Source organism: Cyanistes caeruleus, chromosome 2, assembly GCF_971803275.1.
Source record: "Cyanistes caeruleus chromosome 2, bCyaCae1.hap1.1, whole genome shotgun sequence".
NCBI lineage: Eukaryota > Metazoa > Chordata > Aves > Passeriformes > Paridae > Cyanistes > Cyanistes caeruleus.
Window position 1 is genome coordinate 23,590,568 of NC_141702.1, and position 19,914 is coordinate 23,610,481.

At 41.4% G+C, this 19,914-nt stretch overlaps 1 protein-coding gene across 5 annotated transcripts; it reads right to left on the reverse strand.

The window, feature by feature from the left end:
- Nucleotides 1-2,409: 2,409 nt before the first annotated feature.
- On the reverse strand, nucleotides 2,410-18,323 carry LOC111925888 (glutathione S-transferase A4-like). 5 transcript variants are annotated; one of them, XM_023922504.2, is made up of 8 exons: nucleotides 11,790-11,863; nucleotides 11,200-11,264; nucleotides 8,382-8,488; nucleotides 7,652-7,703; nucleotides 4,466-4,598; nucleotides 4,002-4,143; nucleotides 2,854-2,985; nucleotides 2,410-2,709 (listed from the first exon to the last, which is right to left on the reverse strand). In XM_023922504.2, exons 3-8 carry the CDS (start codon nucleotides 8,466-8,468, stop codon nucleotides 2,587-2,589), a joined length of 669 nt encoding a protein of 222 aa, XP_023778272.1. In that variant the 5' UTR covers nucleotides 8,469-8,488; nucleotides 11,200-11,264; nucleotides 11,790-11,863; the 3' UTR covers nucleotides 2,410-2,586. The 5 variants fall into 5 exon arrangements, with proteins under 5 accessions (XP_023778272.1, XP_086732191.1, XP_086732190.1 ...); XM_086876065.1 differs by lacking the exons at nucleotides 11,200-11,264; nucleotides 11,790-11,863 and adding an exon at nucleotides 18,043-18,323; XM_086876064.1 differs by lacking the exons at nucleotides 11,200-11,264; nucleotides 11,790-11,863 and adding an exon at nucleotides 17,494-18,323.
- Nucleotides 18,324-19,914: the final 1,591 nt, after the last annotated feature.

Genomic DNA, 19,914 nt, shown 5'->3' on the forward strand with positions numbered 1-19,914 from the left:
AAGCAAACAAAACCAATTCACTCTGTTGAGTTACTTCTCACCTACAGAAAATAAATCCCTGACTAATGCTGACTATGTACAAATGTAAGATAGAGGAGAGGTCATGATGATTTGGAACATCTATCCCAGCACAAAATGGTAATATGCCTTCTATTTTCATTACTTGGTACCGTGCTACTTAAAAATAATTGTAGCGGCTGAGAAGCTCACTCAGTTTAAAGAACACTGCTATGCCAATCCCATTTTTATTCTAATATTTTCTGGTTTTCTACTTTTAACACCTTGCCACTTTACATAAGTCACATCAGCTAATTCAGCTTTAATCTGTTACAAGCTTCTTTGCCTTGCTTAGTGTATATTCCTTCAAGGCACTTCTGCTGAATTATCTCTGGACATCTGGATTGGGTTTTTTTTCTTTCAAAAATGTTTCCCTGAACTTGAGAAATACACACCCAAGACAAGTGTAACAGACAGTGAATGAAGTGTGGCACCAGAAGGCAAACTGCCCTCTGCACTCCTGACTGCTTTCTTTGGACAACTGAATGGATTTCAAAAAGTCAATACAGCATACGTTCCCATGCACCTTCCTGCCTATTTAATCTACGTGGTTAATATAGTTGTAGCTATCACCTGCAGTTACAGTACAGCAGGCTGTCTCCTTAATGTCCTTCCTCTATGCATACTTCATTGCTTGGTAGCTGAAAATGATCCTCATCCTATCAGTCCTCACTGTTGGTACCTGTTACATTGATGTGTTCCATACTTGGCAACAAAATAAGCTTAATAATTTATTTACAGCTAGAAGCACAGAAGGGCAGGGCATCAGAAGAGTCACCACTGCAATGTATTGTCTTTTAGGAGGTGCCTAGTCCTCAGGTGGAACATATCCCACGGGAACTGTATCCATATGGCACATAAGGGGAGCCAGGCTTCACACAAGGGGACTCCTGACAGAGCACCTCTTGTAGCTCCCCATTCTGGTTAGGGCTCTGTGTCCCTCTGCCTACTCCTTACATTTTGGGAAGGTCTTCTGTCCAGCCTCTGACACTGCTGGAAACTGTTTCCCACATTTTTGGATTCACATGACTTATGACACAGAATCTAGGATAATGTAGGAGATTGAAACTCTCCATGCAGCAACATGTGCACCAAGGTTCATCTGGTGATTTCACAAACCCAAACTCTCTTTTACCTAGCTTGTCTGAATTTACCATTCATAGGCCTGCACCTGACAAGCTCTAGGAGACATCCTGGGTTTAGTGACCACCTGGCAGGAAAACATGAGTTCAAGCCTGAAAGTTAATGATCCTGTAGACAACTTGGGAAAACTCGTCTTACCTAACTTTGTAGACACCTACATCTGGTCTAGCTGTCTAGTCTCCTTCCAGTAGATCCAAATTCAGAAGGAATCGCTCAGCATATGGTCTTCAGTTACAGCTGAACTACTCAAAATGATTCTGTCTCAACTGAAGTAGTTAAATTTTAGATGAAGCCAGTCCCTTCAGCTTTCCCTTAAGAGGTAAGGGAGAAGAGCACAATTCTACAGAGAGTGATTTATCTCAACACTGACATTTCTTGTCCTGTCACAGGTATCCATTTAGATTTCAGGCAACTAAGTCAAATACAGTCTGTCTCCTAACTTGACTTTCAGAAATGTCACTTCACTGAGCTGTTTTGGGAAATGGTATTCTTCTGTTTTCTCCCTCAGTTACATTTTCCCATGCTTTTTCTAATTTCTTTTTTTTCTTCACTCATGTCATAGACTATTAAGCATCAGATCTGGTTACTGACAGTTGTTGGAATGCAGTTTCCTTCTAAGCAGCTGCTTCTCTGTTGCATCAGGCCAATTTTCAAGGCTGTTGTTGTCTGCTGCAAATGTTTTTACCTGCAATTCTATGGAACCTGAGTATCTGTCGCTCTGTGTTTTGTCCTAAATATGTAGAAATAAACCCCCTCTGCCTTACCAGAGTCTGCAAAACAGACTGCACCTTTCTTTCACAACACCTTGCTCTTAAGAGGTGACATATTTGTAACCAGCTTGTGAATAGCTGGTATGATCATACATGAGATTTGAAATACCCGATTTATAGAGAAAAATAATCAGTTTTGCAAAAACTTTGCTGAGAGACCTTAAAAATCCAATTCACCCACAAGCTTTAAATGTAAGAATGGAAACTTGAAACAAGTTACTTCTTTAAAGGGTAAGTGGTGCTGCTAGTTTTCTCTTTCTTCTCTTCAATAGCTCTTACTCTGAGCTTCTTTCCATGTAGAAAATATTACTAACACTGCATTGTTCTTTTTCCAAATTAATAATTTTCCTACCCTACAAATAGTTCTTTGCCTCCATACTCCTTTGTTTTCATGTCTTGCCAAGCATTTGGAATCAATAAAGACAAAGCTGCTGTCACATTGCCAGTGTAACAGAATGTTTTATTTCTCATATGGGTTGTTTTGCTTCTGTAGTACTGGTTTGAACTAAAACAATACTAATTTGCTGAGCTTCCTTCTCCTTTGATTTAGGGTTTGGGGTTTACGGTTTCCCCTGCCCTCCCAGCATTTTGGGTTTCAACAAAGGTGGCAATGCTTTCATTTCTTAAAAATCTTCAACACTGTTTCTACATAATGGGCATCTGGTGGGGGTTTCCTTGGGCTTCCAGGCTGGAGGAACTTCTTAATTGTAGGCATATTGCTCATTTTGGTTTTAAACACCTAAAAAAAATAAAATTAAAAATTAAAAAACAGAAGAAGAAAGAAATTCCGGCCACAAAGATATGATTTACCCAGCACGGTGAGAATGTTATTTCAGGACTGACCTCTAGCTCCTGAATACAGCATACTCAGTAAGTAAATTACCTGCAACTGAGGAAACCCTGAGAGCACAGCAGGAACTTTCTCCTCCACTGCTAAAATGGCTTCTATTAGCTGAACATCTGCCCAGCTGAATTTGTTGCCCACGAGAAAGTCTTGGCCATGTTGTTTCAAAACCTGGAGAAGACAAGAAAACATGGCCTACAGATGAGAGTGGGGCATATGGGCATTCTTGGCAGCTAAGCCTCACAGCACAGCTGCAGAGCTGAGCAGCAATTCTATCTGAAATTTCAGGGTGGACTTTTCAGCTAAAGCTGAGCCTAAATAATTTCATTATTGCTAGGGGAAAATGAAGTTTTGCTCATTTTGTGTTCTGGTACACAGACTACAAATTTTGGTCACTCAGCAATAATGAACGATGATGGGCACCAGGAACAGAAATAAAACTACATGCTTAAGTAGACTTGTAACAGTCCTAGAATTAGGGATAATGGAGGAAGCAACAAGCAATTTAAAGAATTCATAGTACTCCCATTTAGATGTTTCCTGTGGAGTGATGTCTAATGCTGATATCAGGAAGCAAACTTAGAAATGCAGAATTGCAACAGCTAAGTAAAGAAAATCTCTGCCTTTGGGAACCTATTTTAGTGCTAAGAATATGTGTGATGTTCAGCCTTTATTATTGTTTTCCAAGAAAAATAGATATTACAAAAGTAGGAAATATGGCCAGATGCATGAATCATATGGGTTGGGTTTGTTGTTTTATAAATCTCTGACTGTTGTTTTACCAAAGTACTACTAATCTCTCTACCTGATTTGTATGCAAGGGATTTTTGCATTCCTCCAGTGACACTTTTCCAAATGAAATTAAGTATGGTAGAGAGATGAGCTTTAAACAAATATAAGTATAGAACTGTTCCTTCAAGAAAAATAATCACATGTGCTTGCTTTCACTTTAGTGAAAAGTTTTTCTGTACAGCTGAGAACATGTTGCTTTGCAGATGTTCAAATACCACAGCCCTGACAATACAAGCAAACAAAGAGAGGAAAATGTGCTGCTGAATTTCCCCTTCTTTGAGATAACCAAAAAAGGTGAGGATTGGGAACTGACCTACACTACAAACACATTATTATTTAGCATAAATTTTTTGGATAATCTCAAGTTTGATAGACACACACTTGCTGCCACTTACCTTTTCGAAGACTGGAAAGTACCTGTTGGTTGCCCTCTCCTTAATTGACTCAAGATTTTTCTCCTTTGCATCAGGTGGAGAGAAAGGAAACATCAAAATCATTTGCATCAGATCAGATATTCCCTCCACATACATGTCAATCCTAGTGGTCAGGGAAGATAGTAGAAAAAAAAGCACAGAAGTTATTTAATCTGTTTTCCAATTAAGTAAGGCAACTTATAGGAATTTTATATCACCAACATAGTGCAAATTTTCACAGCCAAAAGTAAGCACGAACAAAACCTGAATGTTTTTCAAAAAGAATAAAAGACTGTTTCTGTTAGGAGCATTTCAGAAGCAGTGGTTAAATCTTATTTTTAGCCTTTTTGATGCCTTTATACTGTATTTACAGGACTGAATTTGGTTTATATAATGTAGCTATCAAACAACAGACTGCTCCGTAAGTGACAAGAGGTGTTACGTACAGGGCTCTCTCCTTCAAGTCTTTCCCATGGAGATTGTATTTCCCTGCTATGTAGCTCATGATGGCTCTGGTCTGCACCATCTTCATCCCATCAATCTCGACCAGGGGCACTTGCTGGAAGAGCAGGAATCCATCTAGGGTGGGGAGGTGAAGGAAAGCCTATTAGCTCCTCCTAGACTGCAAAGTGTACAGGAGAGCGAGGCACTGAGCATATTTCTCTAGCAATGTAGGAGACCACTGGTGTCTTGCTCTAACTATAAAACTCACAGCCCTCAACTGACATTGTGGGGAAGATCAAACAACCTGCATCACACTCCTGTAGTGAGGTCCCCGCAGCACAGCTGGGCCCTGGGCATTGCCAGAGCTTCACTGGCTGGCAGGAGTTGGCCCTGCCTGCACTAGCACTTCCAAAACAAGGAATAGGAGAATAAAGATATGTGGTAAATCTGAACTTTAAAAAAATCCAATTCTTTTCAATGCAGAGCAATTTCTATGTCAGAGACATACACGAGTAGTACTGCACCAAGACCAAGCTGCTGGAATACAGGAGAGGATCAGGCCACTTTAAACATTCTGAAGCTACAGAGCTAGAGGCAGAGCCTGTGACAGTTCTTGGTGTTTGACTAAGTTTCACACAGTCACTCCAGGACTAGAGTTTGAATGTCCCCATAGGTTTTACAGGCCTAGCCTCAGTGTCATTCTACAACAATTTAGGCCTATTTGAGAAACTTCTTTGTAGTCCCATTTTCTGCTGGTGCTGGTAGGAGCAATTGTCTGAGCTTTCAGTGAGGCAGCTCTGAGCTAAGTACACACAGAGATCTAGCATTCCAAAGTCTGTCTATTCTTGATCAGTTTTCTGCTGGACTAATTCACCGTTTTTGAGTCACTCCCTCCTCCATTTACACATTAAGGGCATCCAGTGAACAATCCTCTCAGATCACAGCAGAACTCCAAATCCAAATAGGCAGCTGCCACTTGCATTGCTCAAAGTTAATGATTTCTTTTAATTGCTCTGTTTTCACATCTGAAGGTTCATTTTAACAGGCACATCTGCCTGCCTTTTTCTCCAGAGCTGTTAAAATACAGCTGTCAAAATACCTTGCTAGGCTAGAATGAATATTCTTCACTCATTCTCTATTTTTAATTTACAGTTAAAATTCAAAGAGTAGTTGTCTCTACAGCAACAAATAGTTTGCATTTGCTTCTTGTAAACATTCACAGAAAGATCACATGTGCTCTTGTCTTTCCAGAACATACCTCTGCATCTTAAGGAAGAAACATTACTTGGTATCTATCTAGCAGAAACAATAGAATGGGAAAACCAATAGATCTGGAAGGATATTTTTCAGCAGAAAGATGTAAAGTGAAAAATAAAATTTGTCTTTCTGGCCCTTGACAAAAAGCAATGCATCAAATATGACTGAACTGAATACACCATTTGTTTCTTATCTACAGACTACCTCTCCTCTCTCGTTTTGCAGGGAGAACCACTTTACATAACCACAGCACAGAACACATATGCAGGATTAGAAGGAATTTACCAGGGATTAATTCCAGGGATTGGATTGTGCTGTCCAAAGGTGGTCTGTGGAGCACACGCTAAAAACCAATCACTTGCTATTTGTAATCAACCAGGAGAGCTCACTGATACCCAGGTACCACTTGGGCAACCTTTGGCTGCACAGATTGTGCCAGGTTAGTCATCCCTCAGGTCAACAGGTACAGGTCTGCCCAGGCCAAAGCCATTTAATTCTCTTTACCTCCAAAACAGCTGTCTCTCTGCAAGCTGCCTGTTGGGAACACTGATCCAGGCATCATCCTGACACTGCTGAGGCATTGCCTGGAAGATCATCAGCTGGCACAGGCCAAAGTCATGCCTGAGCCAGTCTAACAATGTGGTGGTGTCTAAACACAGGAAACTCTGCCAAAAATCATATTGGTAGGGAGGGAAGAAAAAGTTAAAGGGAGAACTAATATGGAGTTACTCCTGTTCAGTCCTGCTCTGCACAACCGGCAACATTCCAGAGGTCCCTTTATCAAGATGACTAATTTATCTATCTTTCTTCAACCCATTCTATTAAACCATACCTTTTATCTTTGTGCTCTCACCATCTTAAGCTCAATATATAGACATAAAACGCTTGATCTTCTTTATAAAACTTCCCTATCCTTTTCACCACTATTTAATTCTTCTCTCTGGATATCAATAAACTCAGATACAATCCTGGTTACAGTATCACTCTCTAGATAACCCATTCTTGTGAAGTATGTACAGATTTGGGCTTTCAGTACCTGTGCACTTACATTCAGAGCTATAATTGGTTTGTGTACACTGCACTGTCCTCCCACATTGTAAGAGTCCCAGCCAACCAGACCTGCAAATATATTTTGACCTACTTAATACCACTTCTGTCTTATTTTTTTTCCATTTTAGTTTTCCCTGAAAGAATTTCTTTAGAGACAGCTTTTTCCTTCTGGGCTCAGCCACAATGCAGGCAAGACCTGCAAGTCTCTTTGTAAGGCTTGGCAAGCTCAGCCTGCTCTGAGATTTCTCTCCCGCATCTTGAGCAGCAGTTAAACTGTGACCCGGGGGCACTCTCTACTGCTCCTCATTGTCCCAACTCCTTCCTCACTCTGGCAGGAAGGTCTTCACCTTCCAGGGTGTCTCTAGAGGGGTTCACTGCTGGAATTCTTCTGACCAGATATCAAGGGCAGTGGCTAGGGGTTTGCACTGATGTGTGGGAAGAACTGGTCTTGCTCCCAAGGTTGGCATGAAGCCTTTGTGGAATGCTGCTTTGACCATGCCAGGCTTTCTACAGGTCTACCTGCTGGCTTCATGATCTTTAACTAGAGGAAGCTTCACATGCCAGGCTCAGGGAGTTCTATTTGCCCAGGACCAAAAACATGCCATGCTAACAATTCAACAGCATAGGTAAGTAAGTTGTATTAAGTAGAAGTGTTTGCCTGTTTAATGTACTATAATAAACACAATCACAGAAGCTCTGGTTTTTAGCTTATAGCAGTTATTTGGCACTAGAAATAACAGTTACTCAAAACTAGTATTGCACTATTCAAGGTGTGCACTGAGAAGTTTCCACTGGTTTAAATGAACTATTTTTAAACCATACATTTAGCTAGGCTGGACAATTTTTTGAAAGGACTAAGCCTCAGGTGTCAAGATTCTTACCTTTGATTAACTTGTCATACTGCTCTTTTGTTTCCAAATAAACCTCTTCAAACTGAAAAAGGAGCAAAACTAATGTCACATTGCCGTATTTGAACATTTTTATTCTGTTAAGAGATAGCACATAACCATGCCCAGAATTACTGAGTCAAGCAAAAGGTAATGGGCCACATCTTCAACCGCACTGTTTAGGTACAGGTCCCGAGGATCCCACACATGCCCTGACAGCTGATGGGGAGCAGAAGGAGGGTCTGGCCACTTCTGCATCAGGGAACTGATTCAGAAATAACCCAAGACCAAGCACAAACAGAGTACAGGCATCTACAGAAGCAAGACAGGCTGGAGCCAGTGGCAAGGGAAGCACAAGATACACCAAATATTTCTAACCCCACCACAGCTTACACACATTGTAACTGGAAACTTAGTAAGACTGAGTTAAAGTGGTTTAACACAGCTAGATAACTTACACTTTAAAAAGACACTTTAAATAAATCCCCATTTCATCCCCTTATGATTAAGCACTTCAGGAGATTGATACTGCTTCTAATAATTGCTAAATGCCACTGAGTTTGCATCCCAACTATCAATCACAGAACAAGGGAGTTAAAAATGTGCACTGGACAAATAACTTTAGCCACCCTCATGCAGCTTTTATCTACCACATGCATGTTGAATTTTCCCTCACTGAGGAAATTTGAGAACACCGGTCTGTAACACTCTACTGAAAACCAACCTCCACACCAGCTGCTGCCAAGAGCCATCGTATGGACTCCATCCGGCCCCTTCCATTCAAGTAGGTAAGTCTCGGCTTCCCCGACATGTTCCTGAACTCCTGGTTCCCTGAAAGATATTAAGCAGAAAACAGTATCACATAAAACAGGTGTAAGCAGCATTATTTTGAGGGAAGATAGAACCTTTTATTGTCACTATCCCTGTTGAAGTTTAAACTTCATTTGGTTCAAAATATAAAATGAGAGACAGACCAGTGACACCACACAGCCAGTCCCAGGAAAGGAAAGATGTGTGAATCTCCAAAACCTTTCCCAGTGCTGCCAGGGAGGTTTCTTATGATCGCAAGCAAACACAGACATGTTTAAACAAGTGCTATGAGTCCCTAGCTACAGGGGCAACACTCCTGCCTATGAAGACAATTATATAAAGCCACTGAAAATCCTGCCACATTCTCAAGGAAATTGCTCACTTAGCCTCATTGCCATCATCATTGAAAAGATGAAAAGAAGGAAAGGAAAACATGTTTTACCAGTGGGCTGAAATCTGTCTAACTTTGTTTGCCACATGTGCATTTTGCAGCTTCATATGCAGTCCATTTCTTTCCTCAAACAGGGAGAATGAATTGTTGATATTCCCTTTAGCCCATGAAACAGGAAAGCTTCCTTGGCCATCCTGCATGGCTACAGCCCATTTCCTTACTGCTTACAGCAGCCTTGAGGTGTCTCTTGAAGCCAAATGAAGAACCTAGCTGCATTGGTTTCATATGCCCTCAGAAGTATCCCCAGGGGCATGGGGGCCCTGCATGTCTGAGGGACCAGCACATCGAGGCTGTCGATGCTTTGCTCTAACTCTCCCAGAGTGTGTGGAAGGGACAGCACATTTGTGCCAAGCTGTTACATACTCAGGGACAACCAACTGGACTGGCAGTGCTCACATGTGAGCATAAGCATTTCTACATCCAGGCCTTAATTCCTCTGTGCTTCATATCCTAGTTACTAAAAGAACACGAATAGCATTCACTTCACAAAGATGCTTGTATCACACACTGATGATCAGAAGGAAAAAAAACTTCAAAATATATCTCCTAATCATATCCTAATGGCTCAGAGTGCCTCACTAAAAAAATTTCCAGACTACTCCAGTTTTCCCAGAGTTAAAGCCAAAGCTGCAACATTACATCTGTTATACCTTGCATCCACTTAACACTTCTTATTTGAATCAGGCTCAGTACACTCTAGTGGTAGGTTTCCTTCAAGTCACAGTGCTTTGTGTAGGTGTACTTAAAATAAAGCACATTTGGAACATATTTTGCCAAAACTTGACTTTAAAACACAAGATTGAGAAATTCCAGTAAGAACAGAGTCATGTTACTATAATATATAGGGATATTTAGGGTAATTTAGTAAATATAATTTAAACACACATTATGGAAAAAAAGTATGTTCAGTTTTAAAGCATAAATAGCTGTTCCTAATTACAGTGTTTGGCTCTAGGGACAGTGTTTTATTCATTTCTGCACTTTGTGTGACTGTTTTTCACTGTAGGGCAGCTTATCAACATAGTTCACAACTAGCTAGTGCTTCTTTCATTATCATACTTTTCAGCTTCATTGCATCTGTATCATTTCAACACACATTGCCATAATTGTAATGCACAGAAACTTACAGAAAATAAGAGTTTTCCTTTCATTAAAAAAGCCAACGACTGAAATATCAAGTATATGAACATCAATCCTCCTGGAAACATTATCTTTTGTTTGCAGAAGAAGAGAAGGGGTAAGAAGCCTCAGGTATCATTTTATCATTTCACATGAGCAAGAGCTTCTATGTGGCATTAAATTATTTGAGAAGAGCAATGACAAACATACAATAACAATTTGCCATATTAATTAAATAAATATTTAATTTAAAATAACCCTGTTACCTCTGAGTGGATTTTAGTTACCTTAAGCTTCCAACACAGAAAAAGACAACCCAAAAATCACCCCAAAAAACCCACTTCAGTTTTGGTTAAAAGTCACCTCAGTCTTTAGATCTGCTGAGTGCATCTCCACTGACTGTTCATGGTCCTGACATCTGTAGCTCACATAATAGGAAGCTACTTTCAGTTAGCAGGTCTGGACCTGAGTCTTGTCCGGTGGGCTCAGTGTAATTGTTCATTCCCCTGTGAGTACTGACACCTGAGATTCCCTAAAGATCAGAAGATCAACCCTTGACTAGCTAGAAACTCAGTAACTTCTACCTTAAAAAAGCAAACCTATTCATTCAGACACTCAACACTTTTTTCATTTATTTGGGGAAAGATACAGCCTAGAGAGTCAAGGCCTCAGGATTTCACTCAGACCTCCACTATTTTTCTTTTCACTAAGATTTTCAGGATGTATTGATAGAATATGTTGATGTTTTTTTAGTAGCCAAGTAATCTTGTATAGCTGTCACCCATTCCTTACTGTTTGCCTTAATTAAAAATGGTCATTGTGTCTTTCTATATAAGTTACAACTTTTATAAGAGAAGTATAGAATATCTGTGTTACATTCTTCAGCAAGAGGAGTAGCTATTATCTGAAAATCATATGAAAATAACTCAAAATCAACCAAGACTAGGTACTAAAAACAAACACTTTTCAGATGCTCTGGAATTCTGACACCTCCAGACAACTCTTTCAAGGAAATAGAAAAAATCCTGATACTGATAACCTAGGTTATCACTAATAAAATTATGAAGAACTGATTCACTGGGCAACACACAAGGTAGACATTCAAGATTTTGAAGCCAGCTGCACTTGTTCTGGGACTGCCAGGCTGTGGTAAATCATTTACCTTGTCTGCACAAGAAGGATGAAGAGCAGTAACTGACATGCTGAATCCCACACTACTCCTTCCACCTGGGGAAGGAATGACATCATGCCTGTGTAGTAACCACTCATAAAGCCTAAAAGGCTCAAGCAGATTTAACAGATGCACTGTTTCTAAATCCCAATCTGGAATTGTTATTTGTGGGTGGTCATATTATCTGAGCAGCAACAGGAATACAGGTTATTGACTAACTACTGTGAATGAAGCAGTGGAAGCTTCACTACGCAGTCCAAAGCTGAGCACACAAGCAGCTGAATTAATTGCATTAATAAAGATCTATCAGGTGTTCAAAGAAGAGACTGTGAATATTTATGCAGATTCTCAATATAGATTTGAAGTATGCCATGCCACTGGGCAACTATGGAAGCTGTGTGAATTTATGACTTCTAGTTGAAGTAAAATATCAAATGCTCCATGAATTACTCAACTGTTAAAGTTATACAACTGCCAGAGAAACGTGCTATCATTCATCAGCCAAATCATACAGAAGCAGAAGGGCAAAACAAAAGAGATAGGAAATGATCTAACATATATTGCACAACAGCAGTACAAACCACCAGGCTCACAAGTAGTCCATGGTCTAAGCTGTTGTTGCTTGCTCCTGAAAAGCTGTGTCAAACTGCTCCTGCTGAAGAAAACTGACTCTCACAAAAGGTACAAACAGCCAAATGTCCAGGGACTGTTGAGAACAGATATGGAAAACCTTCTAATTTTAATTAAGTAATATCTGATTCCTACAGCCAAAATACATCACTACTCAGAGTATTTGGAGACTACTGCACTAAACCAGACACTGTTTCCTGTACTGAATTTATGCTGCAGCAAAATAAATAATTGCATCTTGCATACACTGCCCTGATATCTAGCAGAAGTCTCAATGCAAAATTTAACTATATACACTTTGTTATTGTTTTTATCTACAATACATATTTCTATCCTATTTCCTATTGCCTCGTGATCCTTAGTAACACGCCTGTCCAGAATTTCTCTGAGCATGCATTTCGGCAAAGCAAGAACAGTTTAAGAGATCATCATCTTCCAGAAACAGGAACACTCAGCATGAAGAGCTGTTTAGCCTTGGAGCTGGGATCAGAGTCCGGCATATCCCACAGGCCAGCTTTCCTGCTCAAACCTAGAAAAAACAACAGAGTGCTCGAGGCTTGCACTTTGTCCCCTCAGTTCTTTGCTGGCTGCCTTGCTCAGCTCTGGACTGCACAAGAGAATTAATTTCCTGGTTAAAACACATCTTTCTCTGGCATTTTCTCTCCTGCAGCTTCCAGCTGGTAACTATCAATCCATTTTTAGTTACCTAGCACACAGACAGACAAAGGAGAGTAGAGAATTTAAATTACACCAGCAAATGCCCTAAAAAAATTGGTTCTTTCACTTAAAAACAGTCATGCTAACACTTTAAGAAAATGGAATTTTTAAGTCCTTACCTTCTGACCTTAACTCAGACTCCACCCCGTACAGGCAGGTTCCCCAGGGCTGTTTAAACTCTGCAGCTTGGGGGAGTTTCCAGCTATACCCAATTAGAGAAAAAAACCTCCCAAGGCTGTTAAACTGACACTATCCAGTTTAAAGACATATGGCTCTGAAAACTGACACCCAAGCAGAGACAGTCTTTGCTGATTTGACTATACCATGATGCCAACCTCACAGTTTCTTTGGTAGCCATCTATTAGAACTGTTCTCTTGGAATTTTGGGGGCATTTTACCCAAATACAAGAGCAAGACATTTGGAAACAGAGAAAATTACAGATTTTTTCTGGGTCATATTTAAGGTAATAGTAATAATTCAAAGAAAAAATAGGCTTATTTAATTATTGGGCAGGTTTTTATTTTTGCTGCTGTATGGCATAGAGAAAGTTACTCAAAGTACAGGATAACAGGGCTCATTTACTTTGAAATACACTATCGAGTTTATCTGATATAAAAAATGGATGAGCAGTTTATGCCACGACATACCCTATGTCTCAAGACAATTACATCCGTTTTTGAAATTGAATGTACATGGCTAACACTCAGAGATGAAATAAACAATGATTTTCTTACCCACAAGAAGTAACTGTTTCAGCTTTTCTATCTGTATTTCACCTAAAAATCCCAAAACTGAAAGTGGATGTGAACAGATACAAGGATGGCATAGCAAATAGAAAATGGGATTTTGGTGCCAAGATAAGGTTCTTTCCTCTAGAACAGACCCACATGTGATACTGGACATTACTTTAAATCCCTGAAGCAGACATCAGCAAAACTAATCTGAAGATCTGCTCACAGAACCCACACAAAATTTTATTTGTCTGTCTAAAGCCATGGCTGTACTAACATAGCATGTCACTATGGGGAATCTCAGGACAAAAGTCTCCAGGTAACTTTTTCTTCACAGCTGGAGTTTTGTAATGGTTTCTCTGCCTGGCAATTGCTGGCAGATTCTTCTAGTGGATGCACTTCCCTTAGAGGCTTCCTGAAAATTTGTAATTTATGTGCTTCGGAGGTCGATGCTGTCAGGAAAACCTAACTGTATGTAACTGTAACTCTACACTTTGCCTGACTCTTAAATTCATAGTATACTGACTAAAGCATAACATTAAATGCATGCATCTGTATTTTTTCTATGTCAAACCCAGTTACCAGGCTACCCTACAGAAGATACCTAAATATGGGTCAGAAATTTAGTAGAGGCCCAGAATAGTCCCCAGCTGGCAGAATAAGTACCCTATTTTGTAAGATCTGAACAGTGTGTAAATGCATGCTGTACCAAGCATGGGCATGGTGATCCCTGTGTAATGCAGATGTGGCTCCAGTAGGAATGCAGCACATACACAGACAGCTGAGTAGGAAAGGAGCATTTGTTTATACCTACCCATGATGGCAGTATTGAATCCAGATTAATCTATTTCTGTTTTTGAGGTCTTTGACATCAGCATGCACCTGAGTGCAAGAGTTGGTTCAGGTACAGAGATCACAGAAGAGCATGCATGTAACTGTGTCCTCTCTGCAGTCTCAAATGCTGCCAAGGACAGCGGTAGGCTTGGTGGCAAAGATTGGGAGGGAGAGACTCCTAATTTAAGGGTCAGGATATGAGTGAGTGGTCAAGCAAAGCATTCCCATACTTTTTGAATTTGCTGAATATGGCCACGTCCAGATTTGACTGTTCCCCTTCTAGCCATTCCTGTTTGACAGGACTTTCTCCCTTGTTCTCTTTTTATTTTGCTTCCAGCACAACCTTTCATAATGTAATTACAAAGCTCTTGGAATCTGAAGGTAATCGTATCAAGGAGGTTGCTATTATCTATAACTTGAATAGATGTTCTGTAAACCTCTAGAGCAGAAAAGAAAATAAGTTTATTTTACACATGATTTGTTAAGCCACACCCATGAGTATTCAAGAAGCAGGCATGGGGCCCAGGTGCCACTGAAGTGATGTGGGGTTGGGCAAAGGCAGATTTTAACTAGTGAGTATACCATGCCCTGGCATGTCACCTTCCCACTGTGCTCTGTAGACACACTTCCTTGTGCTGTAGATGGGGTAAGCTCGAAGTCTTCTGAGAAGATACCTACCTGCAGTCCTCACAAACAGCTAAGCAGCTGGCTTGGGGAACGATGCCTGATTGCAGCATCCTCCCAGAGGTGAGCACAGGGTACGTCACTAAATGCCACCAAAGAATTAAACACAGAAGGGTAGGAGGATTCTACCCATGCTGCTTATTGCACTCCCAAACTAAAGCACAACACCACTGTGATAAAAATAATTTGAGTCCATAGGAATATTTCAAATAAGTCATGCATCACTTAAGCCTTGCTGCAAACCTTCAGTGACTGCTCTGGTTCTGTGCAGAAAGCTTTATTGACAGCCCAAAGCAAGGTTAACCAAGCCTGTAGTAACCCTTACACACATTTCCCTGAGGTCTTTGGCTCTCAGCTGGACCACTGGCACAGGAAAGTATGAAAACAAGAAACCTAATTCTGATTTACACCCACTGTAGTGCTGTGAGGAGAGTTTAAATGGAGAGCTGGTTTTCAGTAGTACATTATTTGGATTGTTTAGACTTTATTGATCTAACTAGCTTAACATGGTCAAAGGGCTGATTTATCAAGGCACAAGATAGACAAGATCAAGGTTTCAAAGACAACTGAAACCTTTAGTAGCAAAAAATTTCATTGTAAAATATTTAACTTAGATAGCTCATGTATTGTAATTACTTCGTATTTTGACAGAAACTTGTATAAGTGTATGTTTCCTCTATTTGGTATCTGCTGTGCTCTGGAAGTCTTTCTAGGACTCTCACTTCATGTGCATTATTACAACTAAAATTACTAATAACCTAAACTTGGGTTTAAATAATCTTTTTGTTTTCTACTGCTAAGAATAGATGTGGGTAAATCTTTAATCAAGCCAACAAAAGCCTGTGAACTCAGCTTCATCAGATGGTGGCTCAGGGCTGATGATGAGTGAGGAGGCAATTTCCTAAGAGCAGATGGTCCAACTTCAGAGAAAAGCAAATGCAAGTCAGATGATACAAGCCTACAAAGCAAGGTAGTGACCAATACCAGGATAACCTGCCTTTCACAATTTAGTCTTTCTGCACTGGAGAGCTGCTTAGCCCCTAAATGTTCAATATCTTTCAAGATTTCATTGAGTTCATTATTGCTGTCATACTTTCATCTGTTTTAAATTCCTGGCCTCAGTGACATCCTCTAACAATGAGATCTACCGTCTTAGTACGACAATGTTGCTTTTATTTGTTTGTATTTTGCTGCTTTTATTTAGTTTTGTGTGCTGGTTTTGCATTAATTGACATTTGGTGAGAAGGGAAGAAGGCACCTACGGAAATGATTTTTCTGAGAGAGGCTGCTAAAAGCTTCCTGTGTGCCTGACAAAAACTAATAGCTGGCTAGCTCTGAGAATTGACAACCCATTGAACCATTTAGGAGCTAGGTCCGCCTCTGTATGATTCACATTTTAAAGACGGGCAAGCCCGGGAAATCTCTCTCTTGCTTCCGGCCTTGCAGAGATAACGGGGCACTGGTGGGCCCAGCCCCGCTACACCACGGCCAGCGGCGGCCTGGCACGGGAGGCGAGGCCGTGGGGCCCTGGCCGAGGCTGGGCCTGGCACGGGAGGCGAGGCCGTGGGGCCCTGGCCGAGGCTGGGCCGGGCACGGGAGGCGAGGCCGTGGGGCCCTGGCCGAGGCTGGGCCGGGCACGGGAGGCGAGGCCGTGGGGCCCTGGCCGAGGCTGGGCCGGGCACGGGAGGCGAGGCCGTGGGGCCCTGGCCGAGGCTGGGCCGGGCACGGGAGGCGAGGCCGTGGGGCCCTGGCCGAGGCTGGGCCGGGCACGGGAGGCGAGGCCGTGGGGCCCTGGCCGAGGCTGGGCCGGGCCGCAGCAGCTGACATCTCGCTGACACTTTCCCCTCAGCGGCGCAACCAGGCCGACCCGCGACTCAGCTGAAAATCCTACCACTACTAAGTGTCACCAAAAACTGCCGAGAATTCCTAATTTCCCTCCAAGCGTGGCCCCAAAAAGTCTTGCACCATAACTCCAGCCACCGCCCGGCAGACATAATATAATTCTCCACAAACCCTAAGCGAAGTATTAACTCTTTCATTACACAGATGAGATCTGCAGACCTCAGTCCTCTCTCAAGTGAGAGAAAAAGGGTAAAAACACATAAGAAACCAATACTGACACCAAAGTCAATAAAAAAAGGTCAAATCCCAAATAGAAAGAAAATGAGAAAATACCCTAGTCTTAAGCTAAAATTCTTTCAGTAAGGCCATAGTGATAGACTATAATACACTAAGATATCCCTATAATTCTATAGGGATAAATATAATTATATATACTATGTATTATATATATAGTATGTAAATATTATAATATTTATATTTATAAATCTATATCCTTATAGAGGATATTCATATTTATAATATTCAAAATATAATATATAATTATATATATATTATATATATATATAAAATATTCAAATTATAAGCAAAAGCACCCATGCTAAAGCAAGCAAATGTTCAAGTAGCTATGACCCATAAAAAGCCAGAACAAAGACAGATAAAAGTAACAAAAACCCTTTGCCTCCCCCAAAAGAAGAATTGCTATGCTCAAAAATAAAAATTATCTCAGAAATAGATTAAAAAACCCTTGACTTTCAAACAACTCATCCTTAAAATAATGCCCCATATGTTTAACATAGCCCATAAACGGCATAGCCTATAAGAAGGTTCCATAAGATGAGACTTTACAATTACAAATTTTCCAAGCAGCCGCTATGCACAGAAATTAAAAGCCACAAAAAAACTCTGTTTCTTGTAGAAAAGTCTCCTGTCCTGCACTCCAAGGTGGCTTGCAGGCATGCTTCCAGTTAGGTGCTCAGAGGTTAACCATGCCTTACAGATAAACTGCATTCTGGTAAAATTATTTGCTGCCACTGACTCCTGAAGTAGTCAGATGTTAAAAACGAGCATCTAGTGCTTAGAGGTTTGAAGTTGCTGCGCCAGGGTCTGTCCCGGAGGTCCTCCCCACGGCGGGTGTACCTCTCGGGCTCTGCGGCTGAGGATGGCTCGGGGTGCACCGCCTCCTCCAGCCAGCCCCCACCGAGGGCAGCTGCGGAAAGCGCAGGGCCCCCACCTGGGGGCAGGAAAAGTAATGTCAGGCTAGTTCCATGCCCGGAGCTCCCGCGTTGTTCAAAGGGAGCCCGGGGACATGCCGAAGAGTTGCCTACGACTCAATTTTTCCCCCAGCAGCAAATAAAATAGCCTTTCCTAGACGCAAGATTGGGTTCCGAGTGCAACCTCCTGAGAACTCCTCTGCACCAGCAGCATCCAGGCGTCCTGGTGCCCACGTCCTACACGTCTCTGGACTGCGAACTTTCCCCTCTTGGACCTCAAAGGTGTAACCAGCACCAGCAGGTCCCAGTGATCCTCATGACCCGCTTGGGAACCCGCGGAGGGACCAGCTCATTACAGCAGCCGCTCTATGATGCGTTGGCTCCAGCGACGGCTGCGGCGGCTGCGTGAGGGAGGCCGGGGCAGACACAGCTTGTTCCAGCCGGACACAGCCGGTTCCAGCCGGATCCAACCGCCCACCTCAAGGCGAGGCTGAGCCACAGCTGGGGAGTGAGGAATTGTTTAACAAGGGGCAAAACACTGCATGGTACAGTGCCAGGGATAGACAGTGGAGAAGGGGCCTTGCAAACACACACAGAGGAGAGATGGGAGAGGAGTCAGGGACGAAGGAAGGAGGTTGTCTCGGAAGAGAAGTGGGAGGAAGGTGTTCAAGTTTTTGCTTTTCTTTCTCACTAACTATATTAATTGGTAATAAAGAAATTTTCCCCAAATCAAGTCTGTTTTGCCTATGGTGGCAATTGACAAGTGATACTAAGTATAGGAATATCTGTCAAGTGCTTGCTAGAAGCAGTGTTAGGAATCCTCCAGTCAGTCGACTTGACTAGTTTCCCTGAACTGGCATCTTGCCTTTTTTTTCAGTTAGTGTTGCTATAGTCAGGTGTGAAGTGCCACAAGAAGCATGCAGGAGACTTGAAAAATTCCTGTGAATAGCTGATGCTTCTTTTGCACGTTCAGATGTGCTTAACCAAATAGGAGAGTTCCACTGGACTTAACTGTAATCGAAACATCAGCAAGCACAACGTAAGCACCAGTAAAGATGCCATACAGTCATCAGAAACCATAACTTGTACTAAAGCAAATCAGTGAGAATTATCCCAGTGTTTTTGATGGAAATGAACATGTCCTTCCACTGGCAGAGTGTTTTAAACCAAAAATGGTTGTATGGGATCATAACCCTTACTTCCACTAAGCATAATATACTTGGCTATCAGAATGATGCTCAAGCTGATTTGTACGTAAATAGGTCTTACCGAAGCAAGAGTTGAAGAAAGCCCCTAGTCCTTTTCGGAGAACACATCAAAACTGCCTAAGTGTTTTGTGAGAGGTTAAGAGTGAAACAAATCCTGAGGTTATGCATTAACTAATTTTTAGCCAGGAATTACTGGGCTGGCAACATTGAGAGACATAAGAGAAATAGCTGCAAACACCTGTGTATTTTACTTGTTTACCACTGTCTTGAAGGCTGGTAACAGAACTGAAGGGTCTTATGTGTTGTAAAAGAATTACTGAAGTCAGCTAACACCCTAAATAATTACTGCTAGAGTGCTTACCAGGACTCAAGTTTGCTTGCTAAAAAAAGGTATTCTGTAAAACACTTAGATTTAAGATGATTTCATCCCTAGTTTGCCCAGAATATGGAAGATCACAATAACAGCCTGTAAACCTGCTGCTCTTTACAGGTTAGAAAGTAGACTGACAAACCTGTGTGGGAATATCGAAATGAGAAGGCTGTTAGACAGAGTTAACCCACAGCACTGTCACACCATGTAGCCCTGCCACCACAGCATAAGCAAACATGGCAGTAGACTTTGTATGGAGAAGTCTACACGACATAAACACTTTTAGGTGTTTTCATTTTAAAACAAACCAAGAAGATACGTAAAAAATAATAAAACAAAATTAAGTTCTTATCAACTGAAATATCAGGAAATAACCATCACTTGGGCCAGACATGGAACTTATAGGGTATGTCTACATTAGCAGGATGTTTTAAAAATTAATTTCTTACCTGTGCTTTGGCTCCCATCACAGTGTGAT

Coding starts and splice junctions, on each gene's coding strand:
- LOC111925888 (XM_086876065.1), bottom strand. CDS start 8,468: ATGTCGGGGAAGCCGAGACTTACCTACTTGAATGGAAGGGGCCGGATG. Junction 4,599..7,651: donor GTATGACAAGTTAATCAAAG/GTAAGAATCTTG, acceptor TCCCCACCCTAG/ATGGATTCCTGCTCTTCCAG. Junction 4,144..4,465: donor GACTTGAAGGAGAGAGCCCT/GTACGTAACACC, acceptor CCTGACCACTAG/GATTGACATGTATGTGGAGG.